This window comes from Malaclemys terrapin, chromosome 3 (assembly GCF_027887155.1).
Source record: "Malaclemys terrapin pileata isolate rMalTer1 chromosome 3, rMalTer1.hap1, whole genome shotgun sequence".
Lineage (NCBI taxonomy): Eukaryota > Metazoa > Chordata > Testudines > Emydidae > Malaclemys > Malaclemys terrapin.
In genome coordinates, this window is record NC_071507.1 from 4221783 (window position 1) to 4249334 (window position 27552).

Consider the following 27552-nt stretch of genomic DNA (forward strand, 5'->3'; position numbering starts at 1 on the left):
ATGTTTAAGAAGCTTCATTTAAAATTAAATTAAAATGCAGAGCCCCCCGGACCGGTGGCCAGGACCCAGGCAGTGTGGAGTGCCACTGAAAATCAGCTCACGTGCCACCTTCGGCACCCGTGCCATAGGTTGCCTACCCCTGCTGTATAGGGTGTGAGAGCATATTGCCCAATTGCAACTCAAAAAGAACAGAAGGATATTTCTATAGCTATTGGCTGATTCCTGTTAACCATCGTGGAAATTCCAAGTGTCAAACAGACCCTTACATTGCGCAGAGGGTAATTACTTGAGTTAGAATTTAGCCAGGACATCCAAATTAATATTCTTAATCTTGCAAAAAGTGATGCGGGGTTATTTCTAGTGGTTTACTTTTTAAAACTGGTAATAGCTTTCTTATTACGCTACCCTTGCACTCTCTCCTGAGCTACCTCATTTTGTCCTCACTGGGCAGCTTGCTATTCTCTGCTCCTGTTAGAGTTGGCTTGTTCAATAGATTTCAAGGCCAGAAGGGACCTTTGTGATCATCTACTCTGACCTCCTCTATAACACTGGCAATAGAACTCCCCCAACAGAATTCCTTTTGAACTAGAGCATATCTTTCAGAGAAACATCCAGCTTGGATTTAAAAATTACCGGTGATGGAGAATCCACCATGACCCTTGGTAAATTATTCCAATGGATAATTAGCCTTATTGCCTTTCCTGTGCAATCTCTTTTGGAATGAGCACCCAGTTCCTGTATACTCTCTCTGTTCCATGTGACAGGAACTGACCTTAATTTACATTTTTGGGGAGCTGTGGACTTAATGCTTAGCCCTAGGCAGAGAGGCCCAAGGCCTTGTGGTGAAGGCACTGGACTGGGTCTCAGGAAATCAGAACTTTATTCCTGGCTATGCCACAGACTCCCTGTGTGACCTTGGGCAAGTCACTTTGCTTTCTTTCTGCCTCAGTTTCACCATCTGTAAAAGGGGGTTAATAGCACTGTCCTGCCCTGACAAGAGTAAGTTCATTCATGTGCATGATGTGCTCAAATATTACAGAGATAGGGTGCTGATACTGGTGACATGTGAAAGTAGGTATTGCAGGAGAACCTGACAGTGCAGTGTACCCCCATATATTATATTGCTGCAGCACCCAAAATGTGCTACATGCTATACAAACACATAGTCCCTGCCACAAAGGTTTAAATTCTAAATAGACAAGGCAAGTGACCAGCCAATGAGAAATTGTTAAGAACCCAGCACCACCACCTTTCTTCACCTCTGCCCAGATGCGCCAGCTAATCTGCTCTGCCCTGTCTGATCCAGAGTGAGAGTGCCCTCCTTCTGTCTGTTCACCCCGTGGCACAGATTCAGGAACAATCTAAAAGCCTGGGGGAAGGAAACAAAAAAAATCTAAGAGCCAGAGAATTCCCACATTATAGAAAGTGACCAACAGTGGGAAAAGTGACTGATAGTGTGTGGAGGGGCTTTCTGGCTGTGCGGGCAGAACCCTACATAGTTTCACCTGTCCCCAGCAGACTCTGGAAGCTTGTAGTCTGGGTTTAAATTGTTTAAATGTGTAAGTAATAGTAGGCCCATGTCTGAAAGGAAGGTCACATCCATTTCATCAAGTACAGATAAGAAAATGTGCTTTGGGCCATGCCCCAGCTTCTCTGAGCATCCTTGGATCCAACAGCAGCCTTGAATCTAACAAGAATCTTACATTGTGAAACTGTCATGTCAAAAATGATAGCTGCATCCCATCGGTCCTAGGTGTTGATAGAATCCTCTGCAGACATTAAAACAGATTACCTGCATTACAGATTACCTCCATTACACTCATTGGAGTTATGCCAGTGGAGAATCTGGCCCACCACGTTTCTTAGGTGGACCAAGCAACAGCCAGTTAGAAAGCAATTGCCTTCACCTTGCATGTGCTATCTCAGTGGTTCTCAAACTTTTGTACTGGTGACCCCTTTCACAGAGCAAGCCTCTGAGGGTGACCCCCCTTCTAAATTAAAAATACTTTTAAATATATTTAACACCATTATAAATGCTGGAGGCAAAGCGAGGTTTGGGGTGCAGGCTGACAGCTTGCGACCCTCCCATATAATAACCTCGTGACCCCCTGAGGGCCCCTGACCCCCAGTTTGAGAACCCCTGTGCTATCTAAAGGAAAAAGGACGTCTGACCCAATGAAGGAATGCTCATCTCTGAAGTAATCCGGATTTACTCATGTGTTAAATGGATGGTGTTAATGGACCAAGAATCATTGGTCTGCATTTTTGGATTTGAAAACAGGGATGAAATAAAAAATTTGTTTTTAAAAAATTATCTTTCTAGCGCCCAGGTCTGAAAATGTGACTCGGGTGTAACTGATGCCGCGGCGTCTGCCTGAATTTGCAGAGAGCCTGACACAATAGCACTAAGCGCTGTCACTTGTTCCATTGCTCTGCTTGCCAAAGCAGTTGCTCCCAAGGAAGGGACGGGTGGGAAACAAGACATCCAAGACAACCCCCTCAGCCCGGATTTTAAAGTCCCCTCCCCACCTGCCCCAAAGGGCATCCTCTCCCCCCCCCCCCTCCCCATGCCCAGAAGCCACCTCAGCCAGAGATGGGGCTGTCTGCACAGGACCGTCTGGGTGGATCATGTGCACGAGCCACTCCTGCCACGTGGCGGCGCGCGCGGGCCTCGAGCCCAGCCGCCGGGAGGGGGCGCGACAGGCGGGCGCGTGCCGACGCCTGGGAGAGGCCCGGAGCGCGCGCGCGTGCCGCGGTAGTTTGGGCGCGCGGGGCTGCCGTCGGAGCATGGCGTTGGGCTCGGAGGCGCTGCGGGAGCGGCCGGTGCAGCTGGCGCTGGCGCTGGCCTTCGCCTCGGGCGTGCTGGTGGGCTGGCAGGCCCACCGCGTGCGCCGGCGCTTCCTGGCCTGGAGGAAGCGGCGGCTGCAGGGGCTGCTGGAGGCCACGCAGAAGAAGCTGGACGTGGCCTGAGCGGCGCGCGGCGGGGCCGTGACCTTGGGCGGCGCGGCTCTGGCTGGGGGCGGGGCCCCGGGGCGGCCCGGACTGTGTCCCCCCCCCCCCCCCCCCGGGCCTCAGCCGTGTCACAGCCCGAGCCTGGGCCGGGATTTACCGCCAGCGGCTAAGTCGTGTGTAAAGCCCTGCCTCAGGTGTGTGTGTGTTCACACGGTAGGAATACAGCTTTCTCCAGTGTAGACGCGGCCAGCCTCTGGCGGGTGGTGCCACCCCCCCCCCCTCGACTCAGGGTAAAGCAGCGGCTCTCAAACTTTTGTACTGGTGCCCCCTTTCACACACCATTATAAATGCTGGAGGCAAAGCGGGGCTTAGGGTGGAGGCTGACAGCTCATGACACCTTTCCCGCCATGTAATAACCTCTTGACCCCCTGAGGGGTCCTGACCCCCAATTTGAGAACCCCTGGTGTAAAGCAAAGTGAAGCGCTTGTGTAAGTGTGCGCAGATTGGGGCCGGAGGGTATGTCTGAATGGCAAAAAACAATACCCGCAGCAGCGAGTCTCGGCCTTGGGATCAACTCACTAGGGCTTGCATCGAGCTAAAAATAACAGTGTAGACATTTCTGCTCCAGTTTGGAGACTCAACCCCCTCTGGGTTTCCGAGCCCAGGCTCCAACCTGAGCTGAATGCCTACACTGTTATTTGTAGCCCTGTAGCATGATCCCAAGTCAAGTGGCCGGGTCTCTGAGACTCGCTGTTACATGGTTTTCTTTGCAGTGTAGAATGTATCCTGAATTTCTGTTGGTCCCTCAATGTCAAAGCCCCCTCCTTCGGGAGCCAGTTTCCTTGAGACAGTCATCTTGTTTTCATTCCCTAATACTAGGGAATAATTTACTATCTATAAACAATGACAATTTGCTATATAAAAATTTTGTTTTTAAATGTCTAGGATTTTTTCTTGAGTAAGTGGCTTATCACAATTATTAGCCACTCCGAGACCTAGCAAACTTGTATGGGTATCGGGGTGAAGGCATTGCTTTTAGCTGCCTCTTTCTGGTAACAGGCTTACAACAGTGTGGCAAAATACAGTAGAACCTCAGCGTTACAAACACCTCGGGAATGGAGGTTGTAACTCTGAAATGTTCATAACTCTGAACAAAACATTATGGTTGTTCTTTCAAAAGTGTACAACTGAACATTCACTTCATACAGCTTTGAAACTACTATGCAGAAGAAAAATGCTGCTTTTAACCATCTTAATTTAAATGAAACAAGCACAGAAAGTTTCCTAACCTTGTCAAATCTTTTTTAATAACTTTCCCTTTTTTTAATAATGTATGTTTAACACAGTACTGTACTGCATTTGCTTTTTTTGTGTGTCTCTGCTGTTGCCTGATTCCGTATTTCTGGTTCCAAATGAGGTGTGTGGTTGACCCGTTAGTTTGTAACTCTGAAGTTCTACTGTACATAGTCTTCGGTGGCTAAGCCAGGCTCTTATTTATTTATTTTATTTAATTTCTGACACATGAATTTTGGTCCATTGATTTCTGGTTCCACACTGTTTTCATTTACCAGGAATGATCTTAACACAGTCCTTGAATTATATTCGTAAGCTTTGTTTGTATTAATTCAGTTGTTGTCTCCTTTTTGCATCTTTTCCCATCAATATTTATGGTTAAAGGTTATAGTGAAAGTTCGTAAGATCTCACAGACTTCTCACAGTTGAGCTAACAATAAAGGTAGGCCCAGTTATCACAAGAGCTGAGACTTATCTGTCACATATAGTTCCTTATGCAAGCCCTATTTACAATATGGAAGTGGAAGGGAGAAATGAGAGGAAGAACAACGTTTTGGCCTACGTAGGGAATGGCATGTTCCTGCTACTTCACAACAGTCTAACAGTTGCAGGGATGTATCTCTTGGGGTGACTGGAGACACCTTTTGTCATGTACAGTCAATTAAAAATCCAGTTTCTTATTTAAGCCATAAGTACACTATGGAAGTGGAGTGAGGGCATGATGTATCAGAGGATACTGCACAGGAACTAAGCATCAGGTTGATGAGTGGCATGTCCCAGCTATTTCAGAACAGTCTAATGGCAGCAGGGATGAATCATGTGGGGTGATTTGAGATTAATTTTGTCACGTACAGCCAGTCAAAACCCAGAGCCTTAATTATTTAATTCAGGGGTTCTTAAACTGGGAGTCAGGACCCCTTTGGGGGCTGCGAGGTTATTACATGGAGAGTCGCGATCTGTCAAGCTCCACCCCAAACCCCACTTTGCCTCCAGCATTTATAATGGTGCTAAATATATAAAAACGTGTTTTTAATTTGTAAGGGGGGGTCGCACTCAGAGGCTTGCTATGGGAAAGGGGTCACCAGTGCAAAAGCTTGAGAACCACTGATTTAATTCATAAATAATGAATTAATTAGGAATTTTTTATCACACCCAATCATGCTAATTTGATGACATTTCTAAAAATGTAATTTTACATTGATATATTTTCAAAGTAATTTTGACCTTTGAATAAGGAACCGGTGCCAAGTAAAAGGAACCGGGAATAAAGAAAAAACTTCCGCCTCCTCGGGGGAAGAAGGATTGTGTCCCTCCAACCCTACACAGCTCCCATGTATAAAACTTGTTTTACTTGATCTTTGCATACGGCATTGTGGGTTTTTGTTTTGTATTACTGAATAGAGAGAGACTATTTTATCTCACTTCAGATATTGTCTAGTTCAGGCTAGTTTTCTATTGGGAGCCTGATTTAAAAAATAGATAAATCTACCTCTCCCGCTCCCAAAAAAACTTAAAACAGTGTTTGAAACGTTTACATGTGTGGAACTCTGATAGGGGATACGCTTGTGGGGGGGGGGGGGGCGGAGGAGAGGCAGAGAGGGTGGCAAGGGGAGGGTTGGTGTTTGGACAAAGATGTTCCTGAGATTGGACCATTTGAAAAATCAGAGCTGCTTCTCTCAGCAAGGGTTTGAAATGCAACAGAGCTCCCATTTTCAAGTTACCATGTGGCCTGACGTGGGAATGCACTGCTGGCACTCATGTATATCTCAGTCTTGTCTGTCTGACTCTCCTCTGCAAAATGTAGTGAAATTCTCAGTCAGATATTAAATGTAAATAGATCATATATTTGACTGTTACAACATAGTTTATTACAGCACACTCTAAATTCCTGACAATCAAGGTTGCTTTATTGTAGTCTCTAAATCTAAATGACAATCTGGAAATACTCAGTTAAAGTGCTAACAGCATTGAGACTTACTATTTAACTACCATATACTAAACTTGATTTTCACAAACTTGTCTCTTAATAACTGAAATATTGTAATGGTGCTGTAAATAGCTTGATTTATCTTTGCTCTCGCATAAATGTTGGTTTTTGGTTGTGAGCATACACGGAGGAGATGTAGCTGTTAGGGACTATGGGCGTGTATTGGTAAATATCTGGAAACATTTTTGTTCGCACCAAAAATGTCCAATAATGGAATTTTTTGTTAATGAAATTTTGAGGGAACACCAATGATTTTGGGTACATTTTTAATTAAGTTTTTCTACCTTAATATTTTTGACATAATATATTGTTTCTGTCACTTTCCCTTTGGTTACTCAATGTTCTGTCTGCCCCCTTTTAATATCTCTCTTACGTCTGATTTTCTTCTTTTATTTTTGATAGATTATAATCTGACTGAACATTGTTTTGATCACCTTTGCTATTTAAATTAAAAAAAAACCCCAAACAAACGTGAAATTATGTGCAATTTGTAATTTTTCACTTTCTTTTAACAGCCTTATACAGATGAAAGCTGACAACTGAATGAAAATAAATGGACTCCTGCTGCATTTGTGTCTAAACACAGTTTAAAAGATGGACTTTAAAAACAAATGTTTTGATAAGCAACCATATTCTAAAAAGGAAGGCATCTGTGGTATCATACAATCTCATTTGCCCACACTGACATCAGCAAAGCTTATCTTCATATGTATCAGAATAACCTATCCACCAAAATGTTATGGGATGAGCTTAATTAATTCATATGTGTTATGACTGTGCAAACCTGTCACATTGTTTTTAAGGGATGTTTGTGTCTGTTTTGCTTTGTGACTCTTAAGGCTCGCCCTGAGCTACATTTGACCCTTACATTTTAATAAATTAAACTAAAAATGATATATCTTAAGTTACTTACTAGTAATTTGTAATAAAGTATCTCTTAGGTGGGGAGTGAAAACATGTAAAGATTCTGATGTTAAACATTTTAGAACTTTGAAAGTATACAACCAAAGGGTTGGTCAAAAAGATTAAGGCAAAAGCATACTAGTGTACACTGATAAGATAAATTCGTATATTAAATCAGTAATGCTGGGGTTCTTGTCTGAAATTCAGCAAAAATAGTCAGAGAATTCTATGTCTAGATCTCTTACCAACTCCATAACTAAGAATACATCAGCCCTATATACTTACTGCGCCACATCATCACTTCCAGCAAAGATGCTGGACATCATGAATTAAAATCCTTGGGACTTCCTTTTTGATTAATCTTGCTGGGCCTCATGCTACATATATGTCAGCCATCCCTATCTCTCTGTTACTTCCATGCATATGGGCACAGCTTTTCCCTCAAAAAAAAAAAAAAAAAAAATCTCCTAATCAACCCATTTTTAAAGTGTTTCTATTTTGTTCTCCTTTTATGTTTATAAACCCTATGTTGTGCCAAAATAGTTAAAGGCTATGTAGGTTCAGAATTCATTCCCTGCCCTTAGCTTTAACTTTATTAATAAGCTAATGCAAAAAGAGAAAAAAGCCGAGACAGATTCTGCCCATGCTTTCTCCCAAGCTTGGCTGTTCTTATGATTTTTCTCTTAGGACTGGCAAGGCTTAGACCATTGATTCCCAAACTGTTTATGAAGGTGACCCACCAACTGCATTTTGTCATCTTGTTTGCAACCCACCCTTACATATATGCACCCTCTGCCCTTGCGCTGCAATCTGAATCCCGGCCCAGTGCAGAGGGGAAGCCGGGACAAGGGGGCTTGGAGAGCAAGCCCACCATGCACTCACCCCACTGAGTCGGCTCTTGTTCCGCGGCACTAGGCTTAGCTCTAGTCTCTGCTCCAGGTGTTATGACCTGGTACACAGTGTGTCAGCACCACTCAGGTTTGGAGGGCAGCCAGTGGCTCTGCGACCCCATGTGTCTGGTTGCAATCCCCAGACTGGGGAGCCAGGCCCAACCTCGCAGGACAGAAGCCACCACGGTGGGGTGAGTGTGGGACAGCCTCACTCTCCAGTCCCCTCCTCTCTGCACCTGGCTGGTAAAGTGTATGTTTGCCTAGTTCAAGGCCCAGTGATGAGTAAACCTGGTCCTGGACACAGTGATCCACATAGAATCTTCATGAGACCCACCAGCTGGGAAACACTGGCTTAGATTCCTCTGATCAGGGGGCCACTCTCACTTCACTTATACCCAGAATTAGTTAATGAGGTGCACCATCCGTCAGAGCTCCAATGCCTTCTAACATAGGGGGTCAGTGAACCCAGCTGCTGTGTAACAATGCCATTCAGAATCTTGAAATGTTGACTTATCCAAGTTGGAAATCTTGTGTCCTTTATAGCTGAGATGTAGCTTGGTTACAGAAGTTTTCTGTGTAATGCTGTATCAGGCTGATTTAATGGTGATTTGGCATACACTTGCGGGCATCCTGTGCAAAATGGAGCTGAGGTCAGGTATTTTAATGTCATTCATTGGAAGACATGGTTCATGTGCTAGCTCAAACTTTGCACTTACTGACATGTTAAAATATAATTGTACTTTAATTTATTAAAGCACCCAGGATTTTTTTATTCATTTTTTTTGCAATGGATTATTTATGTTTTTAATGTGTACCTTGTATTTGTTTCTGGAAAAGGTAAAAAGGAAGAAGAAAAGATAGATGGTAGATTTCTGGATAGTGGCTTGAATAATTCTTTGGATATATCAGCACAGTTTTTTCTAAATCTGGTGTTGCATACATCAGCGTAATTAGTCATTTTAATACGATTACAAAGGAGTTTTTTCTCACGCCTTGTCAATAACCCTAAAAGTGTTTTTTAAAAAATCATTAAAATAAGAACAGTAAACCCTCATGTGGAAAGGGCACATGATCATTTGATCTCAAGTACATGTTGTAACTTGACAACATTATTAATTCTATGTACATCTCTGCTGCATTTCCTTATCTAATACTTTGGAAACAAACAGCAAATACTGAAGTGTACAAGCTGTTTAGAGTTCAGAAGGAAGAAATGTCAGATCACCTGATAGGAAAAAAATTCCTTGGAATAGGTCAAATTAATGTGAAAAGGCTACGCAGAAAATTAAATTGCTTCTTCCATGGCTCAGTGGGTGTAAGAGAGAAGAATTCCAGCAGGTGCACGGCTAGAATTTCTGCCTGCAACACAGCCCTGCTGTGCAGACTGTAAGTCTCTTTTTGTAGTATGGTGGGTCCGTCCTGGTCCATGAGTGGAGCTCTTAAGTGCTATGCTATGGCACTAACAACAAGAAGTTTGGCAGAATTTAATTTTTATTTTGTATAATTTTGGGGGATAATGTAGATGTTTATTTCTGAGCCTGTTTTCAAATGTATAGCGATTTAAATTGTCGTTCCCCACAACTGAGACAATCATTATTCACTGACTGTCTCTAGACATTCTCAAGCAGCATTTTTCTTTGCCTCCCTTTACCCTTCAGTGGGGATATTTTGTGTGTGTGGGTGCAATCACAGCCGCCTAGCAGGTGAAATCAGCAGCACCCACTGGTTACAACCCCAATCCCTCCAAACCTCCAACTAACCTAGACACACAGCACTGAGAGCTAGGCCCGCGCAGACTACAGCCCCCAGCATGCACTGCTCGCCAGGCTCCAAGCGAGGCCTGGTGCGGGAGAGCACGACTTTCGGGCCCCAGTGCATTCTGGGACGTGTAGTCTTTGCCAAGTATCGGGGGTAGCGGTGTTAGTCTGTATCTACAAAAACAACAAGGAGACTGGTGGCACCTTAAAGACTAACAGATTTATTTGGGCATGAGCTTTCGTGAGTAAAAACCTCACTTCTTCGGATGCATAGAATGAAAGTTACAGCTGCAGGCATTATATACTGACCCATGGAGAGCAGGGAGTTACTTCGCAAGTGGAGAACCAGTGTTGACACCTACTACAGGACAGGCCCAACAAGGACAATACCAGAACACCACTGGCCATCACCTACAGCCCCCAGCTAAAACCTCTCCCGCGCATTATCCACGATCTACAACCTAGCCTGGAAAATGATCCCTCGCTCTCACAGACCTTGGGAGGCAGGCCAGTCCTCGCTTACAGACAACCCCCCAACCTGAAGCAAATACTCACCAGCAACTACACACCACACCACAGAAACACCAACCCAGGAACCTATCCCCGTAGCAAACCTCGTTGCCGATTCCGTCCCCATATCTACTCTGGCAACAGCATCAGAGCACCCAACCACATCAGCCACACCATCAGGGGCTCATTCACCTGCACCTCCACTAATGTGATATGTGCCAGCAATGCCCCTCTGCCATGTACGTTGGCCAAACCGGACAGTCCCTCCGCAAACGAATAGATGGACACACATCGGACCTCAGGAATGGGAGCATACACAAGCCAGGCAGAGAACACTTCCGTCTCCCCCTGGTCGTTCTGTTACAGATTTCAGAGTCACTGTCAGTGACCCAGGACCGGGAGAAGCCCGCCCCCCCCCCCCCGCCGCGTTGCATGCTGGGACGCGTAGTTCGCCTCTGGCTCCGCAGCGGGCTCCCCCGCCCGCTGATGTTCGCGACGCGCGGCGATGACGACAGTTCCGAGCGCCCAAGCGTTCGTCTCCTTAGCGACGATGTCCGGGTGGAGGGGCCGGAGCCCGCTGCAGGGGGCTCAGCGGCGGGGCCGCGAGTTGCGGCAGCAGGTACCGCCCGTCCCGCGCACCCCCGCCCCGAAGCGACAGCGCGGGGAGCGGCGCCCCCTGCCGGCGGGGTGTGGGGGATCCAGTCTGGGGAGGGGGAGCGGCGCCCCCTGCCGGCGGGGTGTGGGAGATCCAGTCTGGGCAGGGGGAGCGGCGCCCCCTGCCGGCGGGGTGTGGGAGATCCAGTCTGGGCAGGGGGAGCGGCGCCCCCTGCCGGCGGGGTGTGGGGGATCCAGTCTGGGGAGGGGGAGCGGTGCCCCCTGCCGGCGGAGTTGGGGGGATCCAGTCTGGGGAGGGGGAGCGGCGCCCCCTGCCGGCGGGGTGTGTGTGTGGGGGATCCAGTCTGGGCAGGGGGAGCAGCGCCCCCTGCCGGCGGGGTGTGGGAGATCCAGTCTGGGCAGGGGGAGCAGCGCCCCCTGCCGGCAGGGTGTGGGGGATCCAGTCTGGGGAGGGGGAGCGGTGCCCCCTGCCGGCGGGGTTGGGGGGATCCAGTCTGGGGAGGGGGAGCGGTGCCCCCTGCCGGCAGGGTGTGGGGGATCCAGTCTCGGGAGGGGGAGCGGTGCCCCCTGCCGGCGGGGTTGGGGGGATCCAGTCTGGGGAGGGGGAGCGGTGCCCCCTGCCGGCAGGGTGTGGGGGATCCAGTCTCGGGAGGGGGAGCGGTGCCCCCTGCCGGCGGGGTTGGGGGGATCCAGTCGGGGAGGGGCGGGGGAGCGGTGCCCCCTGCCGGCAGGGTGTGGGGGATCCTGTCTGGGGAGGGGGAGCGGCGCCCCCTGCCGGCAGGGTGTGGGGGATCCTGTCTGGGGAGGGGGAGCGGCGCCCCCTGCCGGCAGGGTGTGAGGGATCCTGTCTGGGGAGGGGGAGCTGCGACCCCTGCCGGCAGGGTGTGGGGGATCCAGTCTGGGGAGGGGGAGCGGTGCCCCCTGCCAGCGGGGTGTGGGAGATCCAGTCTGGGCAGGGGGAGCAGCGCCCCCTGCCGGCAGGGTGTGGGGGATCCAGTCTGGGGAGGGGGAGCGGTGCCCCCTGCCGGCGGGGTTGGGGGGATCCAGTCTGGGGAGGGGGAGCGGTGCCCCCTGCCGGCAGGGTGTGGGGGATCCAGTCTCGGGAGGGGGAGCGGTGCCCCCTGCCGGCGGGGTTGGGGGGATCCAGTCGGGGGGGGCGGGGGAGCGGTGCCCCCTGCCGGCAGGGTGTGGGGGATCCTGTCTGGGGAGGGGGAGCGGCGCCCCCTGCCGGCAGGGTGTGGGGGATCCTGTCTGGGGAGGGGGAGCGGCGCCCCCTGCCGGCAGGGTGTGAGGGATCCTGTCTGGGGAGGGGGAGCTGCGACCCCTGCCGGCAGGGTGTGGGGGATCCAGTCTGGGGAGGGGGAGCGGTGCCCCCTGCCAGCGGGGTGTGGGAGATCCAGTCTGGGCAGGGGGAGCAGCGCCCCCTGCCGGCAGGGTGTGGGGGATCCAGTCTGGGGAGGGGGAGCGGCGCCCCCTGCCGGCAGGGTGTGGGGGATCTAGTCTGGGCAGGAGGGGCGCTGCCCCCTGCTGGAGAGGTGGGTGGGAGGAATCCAGTTTGGGGAGGGGGAGCGGTGCCCCCTCCTGGTGGGGTTGGTGGGATTCAGTCTGGGTAGGGTAAGTGGTGCCCCCGATGTTGTGGGTGGGGGTTGGGAACAACTGTTCTTTGATATCGGAGCCACTGAGCCTATCTGCCCCCTGCTGTCCATCTCTGAAGGCTGGACTCTTACCGTGCAGGTGGATGCATTGCTTGCTGACAGCAAGGAGAGGGGGGCCCTAGACCCTGCGAAAAGGAAGTACCTTTTTCAGAGGTAATTAACCCTAACAGTACACACTGCATAGAGGCGAAGCGCACTGCTATATCTGAAATCTAGGCTGAGGGGGTAACATTTGTGTGATGTACTATTAGCTATCTCATGACTAAGCAATTTATCACTGAGCGATAACTGCAGCTGGTTTTGATAGAAATTTTCCTAATCAATTTCGCTGATAAATTCATATTCAGTGATGTGGAGGGTTGCCCATATAAATGAATTATTGGGTGGCAGAGTAGACTAGTGGGCTGGGAGCCAGGAGACATGGGTTTTAGTCCCAGTTCTGCCACTGACCTCCTATGCAGCTTTGGTCAAGCTGTTTCACCTTTCTGTTCCTCTTTTCCCCACCCGTAAAATGAGGATAATATACTGTCCTTCCTATGTACCTTTCCTTTGCTTTGGACTCCCAAGTCAGGCAATGGATTGGAAAGGGTAAAATATGAAAGGTTGATGTTAACTCTTGCACACTGCACATATGCGTAAACAAAAATATTATACGCATTTAGGTCCTGTCCTGCAAACTGTTACACATGTGCTTAACTTTACTACAGTGGGTAGTCCCACTGAAATCAATAGGACTACTTTGAGCAAAATGAAGCACATACAGATGCAGAAGTATTTGCAGGATCAGGGATTCTGTGGATTAATTAGTACTTAACTGTGTGCACTATTAGTGGACACGTATGGTACTACATAAATAATAAAGGACTTAAAATGGCATATTATATGTGTTTGAGTGAGTTAAGGCTGCCCCATGAATCTTAGATTTTTAATATTTTACTTCTTGTGTGTGAACTAATATACTAGAAGCCTTTTACATTTAATTTTCGGTTAAAATAAATACAGAAGAGAATCCACCTATGTATGATATAGTTTAGCTGGGTTTGACGTTTTTACCTTGTGTGTGCTGATAAACCACCTAGTTGCAGTACTGTGCAGATCACATTCTGCATCAGTGCAATTCTGCCAATTATATAGCTTAAAATTTACTATAAAGTTTTTCTACACATCCACAGAACCATTTTTTTTCTTTCAAAACTGTGTCATTTTGAAAGAAACTTATTCGACTCTCCGCACCAGAAAGCGTCATTGAGAACTATTCACGTATGCAGTGAAGATTCAAAATCAGCCTTTTAGAAATGAACAGGTCTCAAAAAGGTCTTATGCTACTTAACTTTAAAAATATTTTTTTATGCTCAGAGAATGTGATAATTGCTGGATAGAATTTCTGCTGTAAAGGCTGTAGCTCAAGCATAAGGTTATTCCTTATTATTTAACAGAGCAAGGCCCCAATCTTGTTGTGTGGGGCCCAGGCAGATTGCTGCACCTGCATGAGCCCCATGGGAGTCAGCAGGGTTCAATGCAGGTGCAAATAGTTGGCTTGTGTGCTACACAGTGCAGAATTGGGGCCTACACTTCCAGTGCACCCTTCAGTAAAATATGAGATAAAATATTTGTTAAATGAGTACATTTGCTCAGGACAGAATCAAAATATTTGTAATAATACAATGAGACCCCTTTAAACACTTTTATTTTGATGTGCTAAACTGATGTCTTTTTCACAGGTTTATACTGTGCAAGAGAAAACAACAAGTTTGAAATTGATAGTATGATAGTGTTCTGTTTGTGGTGGTTAGCCCTGGGAGGCATAGTATATCTTCTGTGCAGTGGATTGACCACTTTGCTCGGAGAAAAAGCAGCACAAAACTGTAGGAGAGAAATGTAGCTCTGTTCATAGGAAAGAGAGCTTGAGTAAATGAATTTCACATGTATTGCAATATCATGGGCTGAGTCCAGCCATCATTTCTCCCTCTTGTCATAATGCAGTTCTTGTGGAAATTATTCCAGCCAAAGTTCTGAGGCACCTCCATGTGTGGCTCCATTGTGGGGGAAAAAGACATATGGATGCCATGTGGCTTGCTCTCCTTTAAAAAAAAAATTTTTTTTAAGTTGTAATCTCTTTCTGCTTGTGTGTCAGATGATGTTGGCTTTAGCCTACCACGAGGCAAATACTAGTTTCTTCTTATGCTATTATTTACATAGCACCATAGATGCACACAGAGAATTTAAGAAGGCAAAGTTCCTGTTCTAAGGAGCTTAAAATCTAAGGTCCTGATCCTGAATGAATCCAGGTCCTTGCACCTGTTAAAAGCTCCTTTGCCTATAGTCTTGCAAACACTTACATGTGCACTTGAGTAGCCCTATTGACTTCAGTGGGACTATTCATGTTTGTAAAGTTACATATCTACATACGTGTTTTCAGGATCGGGGGCTAACTTACATGTTTCAGAAATTGTACACAGTTTTAGTCATTTATACAGCAGAGGAGATCGTACAACCTTTGTCATTTGTTTTCAATATAGATGTATGGAGTTGAAGAAATCAGTGGATGAAAATACATCTGTTCTTCAAAACTTGAAAAAAGTAAGTTGTGAGGTTAAAGCATTTCCTAATTTCCCAAAATAAATTGTACAGAATGTTCAGAGAATGGTAATATTCTTAGATTGTAAATTCTTCAGGACAGGCACCATCCCTAACTTTTTGTATAGCAGCTAGTCTGTCTGGGCTCTGATCTTGACTGAGGTCCTTTGGGATTAGTCTAATATTAAATAATGATGTATTTTTCTGCATGCCTTATAATGTAAAGTTCTGTGGTTGAAGAGTTTCTTAGCATTACTTAATATTCCAGTGGGTTTTTTAATAGGAAAAAAATCATGGAATTGAAGAATAAGAATATAGATTTTCACTCCCCTCTTGGCTAGATGAAAGATCTAGAAAAATGTTAAGGAAACTGTATAGTAATAGATTTCAGGACTGATATTATCTAAACAGGAAATGGGAAAATGGCCATCCCCGTGCTTAGTTACTTAAATGATGTCAAGGCAAGAAGCTAGAACATATTGATCAAACAAGATGTTAAAAGTAGCTGAGAGCGCTAAGGCCTGAATGCTCCTCCTTCTCCACCCCCCTCCGCTGCCCACCTCTGGCTGTTTTATGTTAACTCACCGGAGGGCCTGATCCGGTACGTGGCCTCTGGGCACGCCTACTGGATCAGGCCCTGCATATGACTTAGGTGGCTGAATACTTATCATCCCCTGGTTTGTGAATTGCTCTGGGGCTCAGGCAGAAGATAGGTGCCCAGATGTATAGCGGGAGGCGGTACTGCACAAGCCCAGAGGTGGAAATGTAGGTACCTAGGGAACTTTTACAGCAGAAACTTAGGTGCTGAGTGAATTTAGGCACCTGCAGGATTTGGCGGTGGTTGTGCATTGCAGTGGTGCCAAAACAAGTATTTTGGTGCCTAACTCCATTTGTGCATTCTGGCATAAATGATTAACAAACACAATTTAGCTAAGGACTTAGCTTCATTTGACTCTTCAGCAGTTTGGTGTATTCTTCTTTCTTAGACTGATGAGCCTGCACCTGTGGGGAATTATAATCAGAGAAAAGAGGAGGAAGAAAAACAATTGTTAAAACTCTCTCAGCAGCTCCAGAAACTTGCTGCAGTCCTGAGTCAGGACAATGTGACCAAGGGTTACACTGTGTAAGTAATATAAACAGGCAAATACATTTTAATTCGCCTATTGTTAAGAAATAGTAGGAAACAGGTGGCTTATAAAAATATATTCATTTGTACAGCTGAAACAGACTCATTCTTGTATGAGAGGAGCTGAAGATAAAATACCAAAAAATTCCATATAAACTGTTCTGAAATGTGGTCACTGTAGCATTCATATCCTTTCCATTTTTGTCTTTTTATAGTATGTCCCTTCCAGACATTGAAGCATAGGCCACTGCTCACCTATTTCCTCAGAGAAAACCTTTCTTCTCTATGCCCCAAACGTTCTAGCACCAAGAACAAAGAGGCACCAGTGGAAGCACAAGTTGCTGTGCCATGGGAAGGAGGTTTCTCTGGGGTCCCTGGAGGCTGGAGCCCTCTTTGCACTCAGGGAAAATTGAGGCTCAAGAATGTGGGGTCAGAAAAATAAGCCAAAACGTAAAAGGGGCCAGACCTGACTGAAAGGCAGGGAGAGGCCCATAAAAGAATACCGTCAGCAGGTAGGCACTGTGCAGGCTGAAGAGCCAGAATGGTGGCTGAAGATGCACAGCTCCTGTGGGGAGCAGTTTTGTTGACTGCAGACAAGAAGGATCTGACTAGAAGATTCCAAGGGTTGTGGTTAGGTCCAAAATAGAATGTAACCATCAGGGGTTGGGAAAGGGCGTTTATCTTCTGGACTGCAACCCCTGGCCATAGGGACCACCGCACACCTTTAGAGTTTGGGAATTTCTGCGTCTTGTGCTAGGAAGCTGAGACCCAGGAATGAGAACCCTGCTGCAAGGTAACTTCAGAAATGCTAAATGACAAGGAAAGTAATTCTCATTTATATTCTGTAGAATAATCTGGAGATGATCCATTAAAATAAGAAATTGTGGTAAACGTGAGGTATCGTTTGTCTTGTGCAGAGATGGGAAATGTCAAAATAGTCCTCCAACAGAACAGGAAAATGAGGAAGAGGAGGATGAGGATGAAGAAAGTAGTGGGGAGGAAGATGCTGAAGAGGAGGAGGATGAAGAAGAGGATGATGATGATGAATTGGAAGATCAACCAACAATTAAAGAATGTATCACGGTTGGTGATTTTGTTGCTCAGCAGGAAGGGGATCTCACGTTTAAGGTACATATATCTTTGAAAATATTATAAAATGTGTTTGAACACATACTGCATCCTCTGAATATCAAATGACTGTGTGTATTGACGGCTCAGAACTCTGATTAAAAAAATGAATGCAAATCCACTGCTCTGTCCAGTCCCTCCTTTCCAATTGCCCATCTCTTCTTCTAGACCTGGGGTTCTCAAACAGGGTCGTGACCCCTCAGGGGGTCGTGAGGTTATTTGGTGGGGGGTCTCAAGCTGTCAGCCTCCACCCCAAGCCCTGCTTCGCCTCCAGCATTTATAATGGTGTTAAATATTTAAAAAGTGTTTTTAATTTATAAGGGGGAATCTCACTCAGAGGCCTGCTGTGTGAAAGGGGTCAACAGTACAGAAGTTTGAGAACCACTGTTCTAGACATGCCATCTTGTCAGACTATCCTGTCTATACAAAATAGTGCTTCTGGAGTAATCCTCGTATCCAGCTGCTCTGACCATATCCAGTTCCCTGCACTTGCTGCTTATTTTTTTTCCACATCAAATTCACATCTTCAGATCTCTCCCTCTTAATTCTCTTTCTTTGTTGCTCCCTTTGTTTCCTTTTCCCACTCTTGCCATTGAGCCCTTCATGTTCCCTTAAACTTGGGGTAGCCTCTTATTTTTATCCACTGAGCATTCCTCCATACTCCTTTAATATCCATTTTCCCATGAATCCATTCTACACTGGTCTGAACAAAGACTCACCCAAACCTCCATTACGTGATGTTCTATCTTAGATTGTGAACTATTTGGGGCTGGGCTGTATCTTATCTTTGTTAAAGAGCTGTGTGTGTGTGTGTGTGTGTGTGTGCGCTCTTCAAAAATGGTTAGTAATTTCTGGTTGGAAATGTTGTGATAAAGCTTTTTCAGGCTACTGTTTGGAGCAAAGCAGTCAAGAAAACTCCTTGCAGATGCACACTTAACAGTGAAATCAGTCCGTGCTTTTAAAAACACTTTAACAAACTGGAGAATGCCAAAGCACGAACTAGCATGGTGGGGCTATGAGCTGCCATGTGGCACATGGGTGTTTGGGCCTTGGTCTCTTGTTTCTGGCCATTTGAGTGTGAAGAACCATCTAGCAACCACTCCTTTTGATTCAGGAGCATATTTGATAGATGAGCTCTGAAAGGAGCCTTTGTGGCTGGAATCTGTAAGGTTAAGTACACCTCTACCCCGATATAACACTGTCTTCGGGAGCCAAAAAATCTTACCGCGTTATAGGTGAAACTGTGTTATATCGAACTTGCTTTGATCCACCGGAGTGCGCAGCCCCGCTCACCCGGAGCACTTCTTTACTGCGTTATATCCAAATTTGTGTTATATCGTGTCGCCTTATATCGGGGTAGAGGTGTATCTTTGTTTACATTTCCCCCAAATCTACTGTGCCTTCAAGAGCGGCTGAGCAAGAGGAAACCTTGGAGGCATATTCTGAATGCTTGGCCTGTAACTCTGCTGAAATGCCTTCTAAGTTTTGTTTCTTATTTAAAAATAAAGTTGAGCTTTTACCACCATTGGATATCAGGAAAAAGTAAACTAGTTCACTAAAACTGCAGTTGTTTCAAAGAATTCATGGTAAACCAGAATATGAAATCATCAGGGTAAACCAGTCCTAGATAAATATTAGATTTAAGAACATATTAAAAGGCAATTGCATTTTATTCTAAAAAACAGAATGTGGCCGACAGTTGTTCCATGAGTAATTTTTAAACATCTGAATATCAATGCATTTGTCTCTTTTCTTCTCTCTCTCCGCCCGCCCCGCATTACTGAAGAAAGGTGAAGTGTTGCTCATACTTGACAAAAAGCCTGATGGTTGGTGGATGGCTAAAAATTCCAAAGGGGATAGAGGCCTTGTTCCTAAAACCTATCTCATGGTTAGTATGCTTCCATCTTCTTCCTTTGTATTTGTACATCAGAGTGTATAAAGCTACAGATGGTTAGCAAAGCATTTTTTCTCACTTCACAAGGATAAATTATATTGCTGTTAATTTTTTGTAAACAAAAGCGGAACCCTTGAAACGTGAGCTTTGACATGTAAGGGCAGCTGTGAATACCTAGTAGTGCTATAGAGTAATTCATATTCTGAGCTTAAAGAACACTTTCAAAAGCTCCTTTTAACTTTGTGCCAAAGTTTTTGTGCCCCATGAGACTTATTTAGGTGCATACGTGGCATTTGTGCACTTAAATTGGGTAAATGTCTAATGAGAAAACATGATGCACGCATTTGCGTTTAGATAACCCACTTGGGTAGATTGAGTCCTGTCCTGAAGTCTGACCTTTTGTAGCTTGTTGCATTGCACTGGTGGTTCTCTCTTGTGAGAGAGCTTTGCAGGGCCAAATCACAGAGCACATCAAGTAGCTATGGTTACTTTGTACTTCAAGGTTCAGGTGCATTTTCCTCTCTGAGGAGGCTTGCTCTGGAAATGAGCTCTCTTGTTTACTATTTTAAGAGGCAAAAACTTGCTGCCATAAAAAATGTAAAATTATTGACTTTAGCTGTAGAACCCAGGATAACATCATATTCTCATGGTACCCTGTAGATGTCAGTCATTTTGTTCACTGACCACTATAACCAGCTAAGCTCCTCTTCTAAGCTCTTGAGACATCATGATGAGCACTCATACTGTTTTTAAAGTCTGAACTATGAAGTAGGTAAAACACTTGACAACTTTAACCCTGAATTACAGGCATGCAATAAAGGAGTTGGCCAAGAGCCAAGTGCAGAGGAAAGTGAGGAAGACATAGAGGTGGTTGATGAAACAGCAGATAAAACCGAAATTAAAAAAAGGTACAATGAGATTGCATTGGAGAAAATGAAGTGAAATGTAACCCCCTCCTTGTCATCTTTATTTTTTTTAATGTGGGTGGTAAATTATTTGAAATGCAATACTTTGTCAGTTACGTGTCTCTTGTTCTGTAGCAATGGCTTTTTCAATACAGGGGCAGCGGGATTTATTGTGTAGATTTCCAGTTTGAACTTTGCTTTTAACTTCCAGTCATTTCTTTCTTTACTAGGGTTTTTTTTTTTTTTGCCTCATAAAACCAAAGAGTGGCTGCTGTCCTAGCTTCATAAACCACTCCACAGAGTGCAAAATAGTAATGTGTTTCCCAGCCACCTGTTAATGGCCACATCCACCTGATGTACTAGATTTTCACCATTCAGCGACAGATGCATGTGTTTTATAGATCTAGTAATTGTTCATTATGCATCCATATGTTGGCAATGCATTCCTATTGTTTTGCTTTATGGTGTCCTTTTATTTCCCACCCTACCTACAGAACAGATTCTCACTGGAGTGCTGTTAGAAAAGCTATCACAGAGGTGGGTATATTTCTTATGATATTACCTTAATGTTGTAATGTCCGTGTAATCCATGGCTACACTATTTCTCGACAAAGCAAGTTCTGTCAGTGTGGTATAGCAAAATGGGAGGTTGTGTGTAAGCATCCATGAGGTCAGTCTAAGGATGTTTTGTGCTGAGAGGCCAAAATAGCTCTTAAGATAACTTAGGGGAACAGGTGACTGAATCCCAAGGTTTGTGTGTTCTCCTTTGTGTTTGGCTGCCCTGGGATTGGAAGTTAGGATAAGGACATAAACTAGTTCGTGGTTAGTGAAAATTGCAGCAAATTTAGAAAAAAAACCCTTATGTTTTGAGCAGAATAATACCATTGATGTGTTGGCAACCATGGGAGCTGTTCCTGCAGGATTCCGACCATCAACTCTCTCCCAACTCTTAGAAGAAGGTAAGATTCTCTTGCAGTAATTGCAGTGCAGGATTCATTATCATCTGTGATGAGTTTCTGATCCAAATTACTAGTCTGTTAAGAACAGTCTTTTTCATTTTAAATTATTCATGATTGGTTGCCCATACTGGTTGTATATGACTCAGTAGTGTGTAAGAGTCTTCTTAGTTTCTTTCTTTATTCATCTGGGGTGAAATCCTGGCCCCATTGAAGTTAATGGCAAAACTCCCTGTGACCTTGATGATTTCACTCCTGGAAGGGGAGAAATCTCCAAGGCAGTTCCTGTAGGCAGTGTGGAATAAGAATACTAAAACCCCTTTTCCCCCCTCCCCTGCCACAATTTCTGTAGCCATAGCTTAATTGTGGACTTAATTCCTTTAAGTTCGAGAGGGCACTTGAAGAATGTTGATAGCAATGTTTTTTATTAATTGTACTTTTTGATTTCCTTTTGTCCTAAGAAATAAGATGGTGTGGGTAGAAAACACTGTGTTCCATAGATGGATGTTTCCCTGTAATGACGAAATCTCTAACTAAATTGATTCTCTGCCATTAGGAGAGATGGGTGAGGGAGTGTAAACAATATAATAAAATGTTAAAACATTGTTTTTCTAGGGAATCAGTTTCAAGCCAGTTACTTCATACAGCCTGAATTGACTCCTTCACAACTGGCTTTCAAAGACCTAGTGTGGAACCCCGAAAAAGACACTGTAAGTAATTTCTGTTGATTAAAGTTCTGAATGCTGTCGCTTTTAGGATAGATGACCAGAGTCTTTAGATGAAGAGGTCCAGAGCCCAGAAAACAAATATCATGTTATTAGTAAATATTGAAGTGAGATAAATGTTAACATTCTTCTATGTCACGCCAGGGCATTCCAGGCAGTCGATATTATCTCATCCTACTAGCTGACAGCCAGAACATCAAAAGAAACATGTGATGTCAGACCCTAGATAAGACCAATTCCAGCTGAGCATACCTGTTGCTTTCCAGTCTTCCAGGTGAAACAGCTGTACAAATCTTTTAGTTAGATCTTAAACTTTTGTCTGACACTGTGAAATCCCTTGGTTCAGTTAAGTAGTTGTTTTTCACTGTGAGGTTTTGGTTCATTTTCTAACATAACTTTGCAACATCATTTGAATATTGTAGTGGCAAAAATGTGTGTAAGCCAGGCATTTAGAAGAGAGTAGCTCAGAAAATTGAAATGCCAGACTTCCTCCTGGGTCTTTGCTTATCTTGTTATCAGTGGGAGAACCTACTGTTTGACACGTTAAATTAACTTGCATCTTCCACGTTATGGATGTGAATTACAATACAATGTCATTGCCATAAGACAAAGAGATGATCTGCACCAACCATTCCAGCTTACATTGGATAGACAGGATGTTCTCAGCCCTGTGTCTTGTCTGAGGCTCCTGGTACATGTTCCAGATGGACATGGAAGAGTATTGAACTTTGGACTGTATCTGGAGTGTGGGTCTGTGAACAAAACTGAAGGGTGAGTGGGTGGTGGTGGTGTATCCTGCCCATTGTGGCATGGTAGATAAGCTTCAGATGTTTGTCATTATTAAAAACAATTTGTGTTGTGCAAATAAGTGGCCTGTGTACAACCTTAACTGTAACTTGACAGTGCTTTTTGCCAGGGCTTCTTAGATGGCTTTTTATAAAAATACTTTGATGACTTGATGGAGGTGAAATAGAGCTGGTCTCAAGCCAGACCCTGGTAGACCTGTGTTCATAAAAGCACCATCACACTTAACATTAATTAGCACACATGTTGTCTGAGCAGAATGGCCAAGAGCTGAATGGCATGGAGACTGACTGTTGTCCCCTAGAGGGGGTCTCTTCACAAAAGGGTTGAGATATTGCAGAAAAGCTTTGCTGTTGGCCTTGTGCTATACCTGTTCTGTGGATAGAGTAATCCAGGCTCCATGGCACTGTGACACCTGTCACAAATCCTAAACACACACACACACACACACACACACACACACACACACACACACACACACACACACACACACACATCATTATACTATATTTAGGAGGACCATGTAGATTTAATTCTCTATTTTATTATTTTGTCTGCTTCACAGATTCAGCCAAGACCAACTCGAGTATCACTGATTTTAACTTTATGGAGTTGTAAAATGATTCCTCTTCCAGGAGTGAGCATACAGGTTCTCAGTAGACATGTTCGACTCTGTCTTTTTGATGGTAACAGGGTGAGTTGCTCTGATGCAATAAAATGTAACGTTCCCGAAACAGTGAAGTTAAAACATGCTGTATTTAAGGGATTTTTGAATGGATTTAAAATGATCACATTTGGGCTGCCTCTTCTTATGGGTAAAATTTTCAAAAGTGCCTAAGTGATGGAGGAGGTTAAGTTCCATTTTTAAAAGTGACTGAAACATTTAGGAGCCCAAGTCTCACTGAAAGGCAATGGGACTTGGACTTGTAAATGCCTCCGTCACTTTTGAAAATGGGACTTAACGTCTAAGTCACCTAGGTTCTTTTGAAAATTTTACCAATTTCATTTAACCCATTTGTGATGCTTTTTACACACAAGAAACAGATCTGCTGAGTACGTGTTATTTTTTACAGTCCCTTTTTGGAGTACAATTGTACTTTCATCTTAATTGCAGTTTACACACCTTTGGAAAAAGTAATATGAAAATGAAATATATAAATTTACTATAACTGGGCTAATTTCAGAGACTTTTTTTTTAAAAAGAGCTTTCTGTAAACTCACGTTATTTTAGTAAATAAATTCTCAATGCAAATTTGATTGTTTGTCTAAAAAGCACCAAGCATACTTATACCATTGTATAAATTATAGACACAACATTAGTTTCTTAAATCCAGCTGAATAAAAATCTTATAATCCAGAGTTTCAAAATTCTGAAAACCTTTTATAATCTGCCACCAACCTCTGTGGACTCCTCAGAGTTCAGAGGACATTTCCTCATTCATTTCACCCCACTATTTTCACCCCTACATCAAATCAGCTATGTTCACGACTGAGGGAGTGTCGCATTGCACCTTCTGCAGCTGCTGCTAAGTTGCTAGAAGCATTGCTAGAGAGACTGTGCTGTGCTTGCTGATTCTTCTTTCAGGGAGTGTGATTCCTCTGCAGTGTTCTTAACACGTCCTAGCTAAGAAGGGTGAAGGACAGACATGGTCTGATCCTGCATTGCAATGCTGAGTGCTGGACTAGCCTTGCATGATCCTATGTTTTCTTAGAGCTACATAATTTTCCAGAAAACTAGTTTTTAATATTTTCCCCACCATAATTTCCTCTCTCATTTTAGGTACTGAGTAACATTCATACAGTTAGAGCTACATGGCAACCTAAAAATCCCAAAACATGGACCTTCTCTCCACGGGTAGGTATATAGCCTAGCAAATGGACTTGGCCAGTATGTGTGTGTGTCTGCTAGTTGTAATACAGCATACTCAGATGTTGTCAGCCAATAGGTTCATCTCACTTTTAGTCTTCTTACATTTTCTTCATATATTAGAAAGATAAAAATGGGACTAATCTGTACTATGCCTGAGGCATTTAGCCCTCAAAAGCATTAGGTCTGAATGAAGGGTCATATCTTGCAAACGCTTGCTATCAAGTATAGTACTTAGTACCCAGTAATCCCAGTGACTTCATGGTGATCAAGCACAATGCTTGGTAGTGTTTGCAGGATTGGGCCCTAACACAGCATTGCTGTTGGCTCACTTAAGTCAAGACTGTTGCAATTTCTCTCAGCCAACAGATCTAACCAATACATTTTCAGTTTGGGTCAGTTTGATGTTGATGATAATACCTGGCAGTCTCCACCTATAGATCTCAAAACCTCTACAAAAGTGGGCATGCATTATAATTCCTGCTTTACCTATGGAAAGACTGATGCACACAGATGAAGTGACATGCCTAAGGTCACAAGTACCGTATAGCTAAGATACGATAAATGTTGTAAGGCCCACAGCTGCACCGCCTCAGAGGGGAACTGATAAGGTTTTATTAGCTAATCAGGACTGGGTTAGGTGTAGGCTTGGCAGAATTCCATTTTTTTTCGGTTTCAACAATATTGATTTTTATTCTTTTTTTCAATTCTTAATTATTTTTATTTTTACAGTTGTGGGAAATTAATGGAGGATAGCGTTGGGGTTTGGGAGGAGCCATTCAGCAGCAGATGGCCTCCCCCATGACTGAGGGCTTGTCCTTCTCCTCCTGGGCCTGGCCAGGGGTCTCTGCTCTGGCCAGGCCAAGACCATAGCCTTCCCCACACCTTGCGTCTGCAGGGCTCCATTGTCAGCAGCTCTGTAGCCATGCAGCTCTGCAGTCACGTGACAGCAAGGCAGCAGAGAGCTCTCTGTGCTGCTGTAGGGCCAGTGACATTCCATTCTTGCAGGCACAAGGTGCGCGGGGGAGGATGTACTTGTGCTGTCTGTTGCCTATGGATAATTTTTTTTGTCGATTTCAGTGTGACGTTGAAATCGACATTTGACAACATCTGTCAATTTAAATCGAATCCTGCCAAATAAAGTTGTGTGTGTACCAAGGAAATGCTGTGAGGAACGGGTGTTAGTTATTCAGCAGGTGGCACTCTGTGCTTGGAATCAGTATAAACTTGAACACTAGAATGTGTTATTAGCAATGGAAAGGAGGAGAGTGCTGCTGTGAATAAACTTCCTTTGTATTTTCGTTATCACAGCTTATGACTGATAACCTGCCTTAAACTGATGTTGTGTAGGATCACTGTACGCTATCAAAGAACTGCTGTATGTTAACTCCAGCGGTGGCTGTGTTTCTCTGGTGGGCAAAATCGTCTCTTATTTGTAAAATGCTTTGAGAGCCTATCATTACTAAAGGAGTTACTTTTACAGATTAGCAGCCTTTTATGGAAAAACAGAATGAGAATAGTATTTTTTGCCTTAAATTCAATCTTTTTAGTTAAAAGAAAGTGATGAATAATGAGATTGAGTCTTTTACAGAAGATCCTAGAATCAATGTGTTCAGAGGTTTTTAAAAATTGGAATCTTGAAGATCTACACTCACACCTTATTTTTGTTTTAATTTATTAGGTAACAGGCATTTTACCCAGCCTGCTTGATGGTGACTGTTTTATCAGGTCCAATTCTTCATCTCCAGACATTGGTATATTATTTGAACTTGGCATCACTTATATTCGCAATGTAAGCATATAAAGATGGATACATTTTCAAAACTGAATGTTTTATTATTATTACTTCCAGAATCACAACATCAAACAATCATAGTACTATAGAAAACTTTTTGTTTTTTATTTTTCCTTGGCTTTACTAGTTTTTTTTTAAGTGATTTTTAGTGCTAGTCAAATGTTAGATTGACAGCAGTGGAAACTGAAATCCTATTAATCCACAGAAAAGGTATAACATCCATCTCACCCCACCCACAACCATCTGTGGAAGAATAGAAAGGTAGTTTTCGCTCCTTGTTTAGCGATCAGAACACTTTCTTTTTCTGATCACTGGTCATCAGAAAGTTTTACTTGGCCTGAAAGCATTTTTACTGGTCTTCCAAAGATCTGACATGCATTGTAATTATTAAGGACCAATTTCTTATCATTCTGGTTATCATCTTGCTTTCCCCATTGCCTTCTAATTTTGGCATGATTAATAGCTCATAATCAAATTGTTCAAGAATAATCTTTTATATAATTTGAAAGCTGAAATTGCAAACTCTTTCAAAAATGTGTAACATACTGGTTTCTAGCTCCAGTGGTTACTATCTGTCTGATTTGGTACTTAGAAGAATTGAGACTAGAGGGTGATGTGCAGAGAGCCAGTTATCAGCGGCATGAGCTCCCATGAACTCTGAGATATAAAAACAAATAATTACACCACTGGAAAGCAGAGATTCTTCGCTGTCATTTCTGATGGTTCATGAAATATTGGCTCTGAAGAATCACTTGTTCCTCAGTCTAACAGTACTTTTTGCCGTTGTTTCAGGGCAGAATATAGCAAGTTCAACATGAGTCATATAGTCCCGCTTTGCTGAGTCACCACATTAACTGTGATTTTTCCCCTGTAGCAGGTATAATTTCATGGTCTAGGTCTAGGAGAATTGTATATATAAATAGACTAGCTCTGTGTCTTTTGATCATTGGTGGTCTGGAGGGGCCTGTTGGGGAATGATGGCCTTCATTATGCTATTTGTCTAGTCAGGATTTCATTAAGGATGTGTGGCTAGAATATGGTTGTACAAGGGCTAGAGTTTGTGCAAACACCCTGTTGGTCTTAATAATACCTAGCTCTTGTATAACACTTTCCATCTGTTGATTTCAAAGCACATTACAGAGAAGGTAGGGATCAGTATCTCCATTTTACACATGGGGAAACTGAGGCACAGAGAGGCAAAGTGACTCCCCCA

The 27552-nt window shown here is 44.2% G+C and overlaps 2 protein-coding genes across 2 annotated transcripts in view; both read left to right on the forward strand.

Moving 5' to 3' along the window:
* Positions 1-2745: 2745 nt before the first annotated feature.
* Positions 2746-7126, forward strand: MTLN (mitoregulin). The gene is made up of 2 exons (XM_054022284.1): positions 2746-3146; positions 6748-7126. Exon 1 carries the CDS (start codon positions 2788-2790, stop codon positions 2968-2970), a length of 183 nt encoding a protein of 60 aa, XP_053878259.1. The 5' UTR covers positions 2746-2787; the 3' UTR covers positions 2971-3146; positions 6748-7126.
* Positions 7127-10797: 3671 nt separating this feature from the next.
* The window catches only part of NPHP1 (nephrocystin 1), a 36367-nt gene continuing 19612 nt past the window's right edge, over positions 10798-27552 (forward strand). Inside the window, exons 1-13 of the mRNA XM_054024185.1 lie at positions 10798-10911; positions 12642-12715; positions 15082-15142; positions 16126-16262; positions 17183-17393; positions 19180-19281; positions 20095-20195; positions 20687-20729; positions 21067-21151; positions 21764-21858; positions 23243-23371; positions 24458-24532; positions 26226-26336. Of these exons, the coding sequence (XP_053880160.1) occupies positions 10798-10911; positions 12642-12715; positions 15082-15142; positions 16126-16262; positions 17183-17393; positions 19180-19281; positions 20095-20195; positions 20687-20729; positions 21067-21151; positions 21764-21858; positions 23243-23371; positions 24458-24532; positions 26226-26336 (1338 nt within the window). The remainder of the gene's footprint in view (positions 10912-12641; positions 12716-15081; positions 15143-16125; positions 16263-17182; positions 17394-19179; positions 19282-20094; positions 20196-20686; positions 20730-21066; positions 21152-21763; positions 21859-23242; positions 23372-24457; positions 24533-26225; positions 26337-27552) is intronic.

Coding starts and splice junctions, on each gene's coding strand:
- MTLN (XM_054022284.1), top strand. CDS start 2,788: ATGGCGTTGGGCTCGGAGGCGCTGCGGGAGCGGCCGGTGCAGCTGGCG.